This window comes from Lactuca virosa, chromosome 1 (genome assembly GCF_052849685.1).
Source record: "Lactuca virosa cultivar CGN04683 chromosome 1, Lactuca_virosa_CGN04683_v6, whole genome shotgun sequence".
NCBI classification, from domain to species: domain Eukaryota; kingdom Viridiplantae; phylum Streptophyta; class Magnoliopsida; order Asterales; family Asteraceae; genus Lactuca; species Lactuca virosa.
In genome coordinates this window covers 144064977-144073380 of record NC_136426.1, presented here as the reverse complement: position 1 = coordinate 144073380, position 8404 = coordinate 144064977, and the positions used below count along the sequence as shown (strand labels likewise).

The following is an 8404-nucleotide window of genomic DNA, read 5'->3' as shown; positions in this document are numbered from 1 at the left end:
AATTTTTTACATATGCATAACATCATATACTAGACAAACAAAAAGCACAATCTAATATAGAAATCATATTGAAAAAAATCTTAAAAAAATAATTCAACAGTGTCAGAAAACAGTTTCAGAAAAAAGATGGTTTTAATTTGCACACAATTAATATAGTTATTTTTGCGGTAAATTGACATATAATATATTATGGTTTTGTGATACTTACATACATTATAGGATAAACAGATAGATGTTTAATTCGTGCAATGTCATTAGATAATAGATTTGGTTTTATATTTTATATTTGGATCATAAAACAATAAATAAATATATATATATATATATATATATATATATATATATATATATATCAATTAAAATATAGTCGTTCAAAAAATATAAAAAGAAATAAAAGTGAAGCATCCTTAATTATATATATATAAAAGAATTTAATCATTATTAATTGTCTAGAAAATGTCTGCGAGAAATGTTTTTCCACCCATAAAAATTGGTCCATGTCTTTTAGAAAAGAGAACACGCAGATGTTTTAACGTTCGTGGTTTCCTAAAAAAACAGTCTACAAGAACGTACAAACATGCCCACAAACATAAATGCTAAAAAAAAATCATAAAAACAAACACCACCTTGGTCCATATGATTCATAACACACTCAATGTGTTACTATGTTTTGCAAACTATTCATCATAATGGGTTTTGAAATAAGTTCGACATGAATAGCCTAAAAAAAGATTTACCATTTTATTATTTACAAGTTAGATGTCATAATTCAAGTCTAGGCATCACTCTGTTTGTTTGGCACCCACAAGTGAAAATATATATCATGGGACCCCACGATTAGGATGTCTAGAGGTAGCGTGGTGAACTATCGGTTTTTAAGTATTATGTGTTTACTTGGTCAATGAGGATGGGATTGGAAGCAATAAATGTGTGCAAGTAGACTATAAATAATATAGTGAACGTAATTAAGGGGTAGAGGTATGGGCCTTTATTTATGTCGGTAGCTTAGTTTAGAACCCAAAGTTGGATCAATTGGTAGCTTCTATTTTATAGTATTTTTACTCATGTATGACTTGCTTAAGTTGCTCTACATTAAATGATGGTATGGGACTATGGGTGTTTAATATGATATTTTTAAATTTTAAATTTTTGTAGATGAAAAAGTTAATTCTATTTACTGTTTTTAAAAAATAGTTCAAAAATAGTCAAATGTCTAAAATAATCTTGGATTTTGTAGAAGACATCTACAGAATCAAGAAATAGGCGAAGAAATTGCTAAAGGCTGTCTTTTTTGAAAAAGAAAATTGAAGATGTACGAAAATAAAGATTTTACTAGCAAAAAAAATCACATTTTCATGGTAAAATCTTTAAAAACCATTTTTCACAATAAAAAGAGTTTTATATTGTTGTTTTAAGATGTAAAAAGCAAAAAAAAAAAAAAAAAAAAAAAGAAAAAAATGATTTGAACTGTGAAATTCTTAATTTCTTAATCTCCTGCCAAAACTTTTATTTACTTTTTTGAATTCTTTTTATGGTAAAAATCTTCAACTACATTTCCAAAAAAGAGTTTTACTAATGTAAAAATTGAGTTTTTTAAGCTATTTTTATACCCAACAAAACTGTAAAAATTTGAAAATATGAGAAAAATATTGTTTGTATACGGAGAAATCTTTTGTGATCCATTTCGCAGGCTCAAAAACAAATTTTTCTTAACTCGTTGACGATTCTTCTTGGCATATTTATTGATTTCTCAGATTCTAATGAATGACTATTTTAGATATTTTACTAATTTTTTTATTATTTTTGGGAAAATAGTAAATGAAATTATACATTATAGGAACACCCATTTAGTCTCTTACGCTGTTAATGTTTTAACTATATTTGAAGTTTTTATTCAATTGACGTTAGTTTGGAAACTGATATATCTCTTAAGGAATAGTTACACGTAATTATTAAATGTTAGTGTATCAAATGTCTTGTAAGCAGAAATAAAATAAAAAAGTCGTAGCAGTATAGCAACATGTTTTTATGGGTTTGGTCAAGGCCAAATAGGTATAAAATAGTATATTTTATTTATTTCTTTTTAGTGGGAAAAATAGCCAGTTATTATATATTTTTTTTTCTTTTCGGTCAATATATTTTAATGTTTACAATAATGAATCTGAACTGCTAAGTTGAAGAAATAACAAAAGCTCATCGCTGTTGTTTCTTCTTTTTATTATTATTACTTTTCTTTGTTGCCCAAAAGGAGACCTTTATAAAAGAAATTTACTTTTTCTATGTAATTTAGTTTTTTTTTTTTTTTTTTTTTTTTTGTCTTATACAAGAATGGATACACATGTTTATTATTATTTGTTTGATAACAAGGGCGATCAACTTTGTTAATAGAGAAAATTAAAAAAAAAAAAAAAAAAAAAAAAAAAAAAAAAACTCACACATACAATACTCTGCAAACTATGTGGACCAAAATCGGTTTTGTACCGAACTGTTTTTTTGAATTGTTTAAACCGGTTGCTTCCAAATCAGATCGGATTTAACCATTTTACAGTATAAAAAATATAAACCGGTTAAATTGAATCAATTTTTTCTTATCATGTTTTAGAAAAAACTACAGTTTCAAATTTGATTCAATTATAACCTTTTTGTATCAATGTTTTAGAAAAAAATTAGTCTTTTATACGGTTTCTAAAATCCACTTTTCCCTCGTACAACTAGCTGATTTTGTTTGTATTTCTATCCAAAGATAAGCAAGTGGCCACACAAGAGTTAAAGCTTGTGAAAATAGAAACTATGATGACTTCTTTGAAATGTTTTATTCCAAATCATTCCATCACTAAGTCGCAAAAAGATGATTAACATTAAACACATGATAAGATCTCTGTCTTTTATTTTGTTAAAAAAAATACCCTTTTTTCTTTAATTCATTCTGATCTTTTCATTCAAAGCTATGATCCAAAATCTAACCAAAATTAATAATCACTTTAAGTTTTAGATTAAAGTTGATTATATAAAATTTGTTTTGAATACATTAAGTGGTGGTTAGTGGTTACACTATAAGTTCACACGCAATCATGCATCATTCCTTTTCTTTAAGTAAAGTAAAGGTGACTATGATTAACGACAAAACAAAAAAAAAACAAAAAAAGGTGATTGTGACAACATTGACAACGTAGAGGGGTGTAATTTGAAAATAATCGGAAGACTTCAACGACTTTCCCGGATAAACCGAGTGGCAGAAATACAGAGAGGCTTTCAACGACGATTCCTTTTCCACACTTTTGTGTGTTTTGTTTGTTCATCCAAATAATTGCATTTCACTCGGATTTCTTCTTAATCAAATACCCTTTTCTGGATTCCATTCCACCCATCTTCTCTCCTACTCCCTTCTTTGCTCACAATCGGGAGCTTCATCTTTAGCTCTCGATCGAGCTCACCCCTTTTTGTCCCACCTGTTTCAATGGCGTTTCCCTCTTTCTTATTCTGTTGAATCATATGAAATCGTTGAAGAAACAATCAAACATTCAAACCCATATCATGGAGAGGGCAGCTCAGCAATTGAAACGCGGGATATCCCGTCAATTCTCAACGGGTTCATTGAAACTCAGCGGTAAATTCAGCTTCAAGCGTCAAAGCTCTTTCGATCCACGAACCAATTCCCGTTTCAGCTTGGGTCGGCAATCTTCTCTTGACCCAGTTCGACGTACATCCGCGAATGATGACTTTACCCTCCCTGGAAACCTTGACTCCACCATGCAATTGTTGTTTCTAGCCTGCAAAAACGACGTTCAGGGTGTCAAAGAATTGCTCGACGATGGCGTTGATGTTAATAGTATTGATCTCGATGGTCGCACTGCTTTGCATATTGCTGCTTGTGAAGGGCATGTTGAGGTTGTTCAGCTTCTGTTGAGTCGCAAGGCCAACATTGATGCCCGTGATCGGTGGGGAAGCACGGTATATCCATGATTTCATCACTCAAATCATATTATCATGTTCAAATCATTTCAAATAATAACAATCTGATCAAAACAATCACCATTTTCCCTCTCCATTTTTGTTTTCGATCATCAATTTTGTCCAATTAGTTTGGTCGAAGTTTGAAATTCGAAATCTCTTAGGTTAATTGCTAGACAAATCATGTTCCTCTCTTTCCAGACATATGATATGTCTCTTCCTTCTACTTTCTACCCTAAAACCATAACTTTTTTTCATGATTATTTACTTATTTGTTCAAGAACTTTCCATAATCACAGGCATGTGCTGATGCAAAGTACTATGGAAACGTTGAAACTTACAATATATTGAAGGCCAGAGGAGCCAAAGTTCCGGTATTTTCCATTAAAATTCTTTTATATATTGAAAATTTCTAATGTGAGATCATATAATGAATACATTAAAATTCTGCTAGAAAACTAGAAAGACCCCAATGACTGTTGCAAACCCTAGAGAAGTTCCAGAGTATGAACTCAATCCCCTAGAGCTTCAAATTCGCAAAAGTGATGGCATCTCAAAGGCAAGATTGTGATTCATGCTTCATATAAAGTCTCAAAGTTTATATCTTTTGATTATATTAATAATACTATATGGACATTTTGGTCATTTTGACAGGGAACATATCAAGTTGCTAAATGGAATGGGACAAAAGTTTCAGTGAAGATATTAGACAAAGATAGCTATTCTGACCCTGAAAGCATGTATGTAATTACTATTTACTACTATTTACACATTCTTTTTTTATAATTTTAACAAGATAACTTCATTGTGATTTGACTTTTGTACCCTTTTGGTTTTTATAAATGCAGAAATGCTTTTAAACATGAGTTGACTTTGTTGGAGAAAGTCAGACATCCTAATGTGGTTCAATTTGTTGGAGCTGTTACCCAAAATATACCCATGATGATTGTTTCAGAATATCACCCTAGAGTAAGTCAAAGAAAACAAAATTAATAAATTAGTCAAAGTATCTGATTTTGAAACATTCATATTGATATTGATAAATTGATAATAATATAGAAATGATTGAATTTGGATGAATTTTCAGGGTGATCTTAGAAGCTATCTTCAAAAGAAAGGAAAATTGTCCCCATCAAAAGCTCTTAGATTTGCTCTTGATATTGCAAGGCAAGATTTTGTTTATTTTATTTTTAAGTTCAATTTATGTTAATTAGGAGAAAAAGGGTAAATTGGGAATCTGGGATTATATTATATTAATCAATAACATGTCCAATTGTAAACTTTTAGAAACAATAGCTCAAAAGGAGATGAGAGAATATTTAAATGTTCACAAAGTCCTAAATTGCTTTATTACAAGAAAAAATTGGATCTTTATTATAATAATAGTATTTGTAAATTGTAATCATATTAAAAAAATATTAAATATTATGAAATCATATAACTTGTTATTTGATTGACAGGGGTATGAATTATCTTCATGAATGTAAGCCAGATCCAATTATCCACTGTGATTTAAGGCCAAAGTAAGGCAACTAATATAAGTTGATTAATTATATAAATTTACTTATATAAATTCATATCTTGAGATTTTTTTAATAATTAAAATATTGGTAAGGTGCCAGAAATATTTTGCTGGATAGTGGGGGCCAGTTGAAAGTTGCAGGATTTGGATTAATTCGGTTATCCAAAATTTCACCTGATAAAGCAAGATTATCTCGCCCTGTCACCATTGATAGAACAAGTAAGATTTTGACACGTGTCCCCAAATGGGTATTCAAAAAAGTTTAAATTTTTGGTAGTGTAAATTTTATCTTTTGTGTATTGTAGATTTATATATTGCACCAGAGATTTATAAAGATGAACTATTTGATCGAGGTGCAGATGTGTATTCTTTTGGAATTATTCTATTTGAGGTAATTTTTTTACCAGTTTATGTGACCATGTTTCACTTTTTTTTACCATTTTAAGCCACAATGATTAATTGTTTACTTACAAATCTATGTGACCATGTTTCTCTTTTTAGTTTTTACCAATTTATGCAACAAGATTTCATCTTTTTACTTATTGATGCAACAATGTTATAATATTTTTACCAATTTATGCAACAATGTGTCACTCTTTCACCATTTTATGTGTCAATGTTTAAATTTTTTAGTTTTTACCAATGTATGTGATTATCTTACATTTTTTTACCAACTTATGCTACAATATTTATCTTCTTTATCTGTTTATGCAACAATGTTTCACTTTTTACCAATTTAAGCTACAATGTTTCGCTTTTTTACCGATTTAAACTACAATGTTTCACCTTTTTACCAATTTAAGCTACAATGTTTCACCTTTTTACCAATTTAAGCTACAATGTTTCACCTTTTTACCAATTTAAGCTACAATGTTTTACCTTTTTACCAATTTAAGCTACAATGTTTCACCTTTTTACCAATTTAAGGTACAATGTTTCACCTTTTTACCAATTTAAGCTACAATGTTTCACCTTTTTACCAATTTAAGCTACAATGTTTTACCTTTTTACCGATTTAAACTACAATGTTTCACCTTTTTACCAATTTATGCAAACTGAACATGAATTACACAACGATGTTTCAACTAGTTAAACACGTAACAAGATAAATATTGCATCTTTAGGTCAAAAAGTTGAAAACTTTATTGCATATTTTGTATAAATAATATTCTTATATAGCATCTATCTTAAACTTAGAATTTTATTTTTTGTTTAAAATGGTGTCAGATGATGGAAGGTGCCCAACCATTTCACCCCAAGCCTCCTGAGGAAGCTGTTAAGTTGATGTGTGAAGATCTCAAGAGACCTCCATTTAAAATAAAATCAAAATATTACCCTCCAGATTTAAAAGAGTAAGACCCTCTTTCTTGTTAAGCACTTGATCTGGACCATTTTACCCTTCTGCCCTTCTTTTTTACCTCCAAACTTTTCTTGATTAATGCATTGTGAAATTTGTTATTTGGAATGTAAGGGTAAAATGGTCATTTGGTCTCATTCAGACTGTTTATTGTGTCCAGTATAGAAACATAATTTAATTGTATAAAAAAACCTTCTCACTATTTTAATTTTTTTTATTTTTTGTAGATTGATTGAGGAGTGTTGGTATCCAGAATTGCCTATAAGGCCAAAATTTTCAGAGATAATAATCAGACTTGACAAAATTGTTGGCAACTGTTCAAAACATGGATGGTGGAAAGACGCGTTTAAGCTCCCATGGTATGCTTAATGACCATTTTACCCCTCTGTGTAGAGTTTTTGGAGAGAATTGCAAAAAAAGATTCACCTACTTAATCACAATGTTATAAATTAAGTTAAGTTTGGACACAAGCTTTAAACTGAAACATAGTTGGATAAAAATAAAAATCTTGGAAATGAACGCAACAAGGGCAAAATTGTCTTTTACCTATTTTCCCTTCTTTTTCGTCTTCCTAACTTTTTCACGTTAAAATTGATGAATATTTAAAAAAAATTCAGAATTCAAGGGTAAAAGGGTCATTTAGAGTCTAGAAAGAAACAACAGGCTTTATGTATACAACGTTATTCCATACAGACATCATTACCCATTAAGTCGAAAATAAACATCACCCTAAGAACATTTTTTCATAATAATATATTCTAAAAGTTTTTTTCTCTTATCTTTCTCTTTCTCTCCAAATATCACCATATTGTACTAATAATACGCTTTTAATTTTATATTTTTTTGCAGGAAATAATAGTTATGAAGGGTATGAACATTGAAGATGAACTGAAGTGGTTCAGCTGGTGAAAGACTCCAAAGTGTTTTGATTTTTGAGGTTATTTACTTGGGAAAATGCTAATGGGGGTGCGTAAGCATAATCTTCAGAAGAGTTATAGAAGCTGGAAAATAAAGTGGAATGTGAAAATTACTAATGCTTTATGTTTTCTTGTTTATGTTTTGTGAAAAATGTTTTCGTGTATCTAAAGTTGATATGATCTAATATATAATAGTACAAGTAATGGTAATGTCTTTTCTCTATGGAACACGATTTTTCGAGGGGGTAATATATGGTATATTTGTCTAGATGCAATTTGGGTTAAATGTGTGTTCATGCAACAAGATTGAGTGGGTGTTTGGGAGTGCTTCTCAAATTAGTTTATTAGCTTATTGGCTTTTCAGAAAGCTAATAAGCTAAAAAAAATGTTTGGGATGTTCAAAAGCGCTTTTCAATCGGTTTTTTGGATAGGCAAACAAAATCTTAGCTTTTTGATGGCTTTTTAGTTTTTCCTACCACTTTTTACCTCTAAAAAACTAAGTCAAACACTTTTTAAAACCAAATTATTGACTTTTTCGCTTTTCCCACTACAAAAGTTAAACCAAACATTTTTTAAAAACATTTTTTTTTCAAAAAGTCATAAGCTAATAAACACTTTTATCAAAAGCATTTTTGAGATTAAAAAGCACTCCCAAAC

General features: G+C 29.6%; 1 protein-coding gene across 1 annotated transcript; it reads left to right on the top strand.

The window, feature by feature from the left end:
* Window positions 1–3240: 3240 nt before the first annotated feature.
* Window positions 3241–8015, top strand: LOC145159297 (integrin-linked protein kinase 1-like). The gene is made up of 12 exons (XM_079078241.1): window positions 3241–3951; window positions 4251–4325; window positions 4406–4510; window positions 4606–4691; window positions 4800–4920; window positions 5039–5118; window positions 5412–5474; window positions 5574–5692; window positions 5779–5864; window positions 6701–6825; window positions 7058–7189; window positions 7680–8015. Exons 1-12 carry the CDS (start codon window positions 3493–3495, stop codon window positions 7684–7686), a joined length of 1458 nt encoding a protein of 485 aa, XP_078934367.1. The 5' UTR covers window positions 3241–3492; the 3' UTR covers window positions 7687–8015.
* The last annotated feature ends 389 nt before the right edge of the window (window positions 8016–8404 follow it).

Excerpts from the sequence above, each read along its gene's own strand:
- LOC145159297 (XM_079078241.1), top strand. The coding sequence starts at position 3,493 with ATGAAATCGTTGAAGAAACAATCAAACATTCAAACCCATATCATGGAG. Across the intron at positions 5,475-5,573 it reads CACTGTGATTTAAGGCCAAA|AAATATTTTGCTGGATAGTG; the intron begins GTAAGGCAACTA and ends GTAAGGTGCCAG. Across the intron at positions 5,693-5,778 it reads TGTCACCATTGATAGAACAA|ATTTATATATTGCACCAGAG; the intron begins GTAAGATTTTGA and ends TGTGTATTGTAG.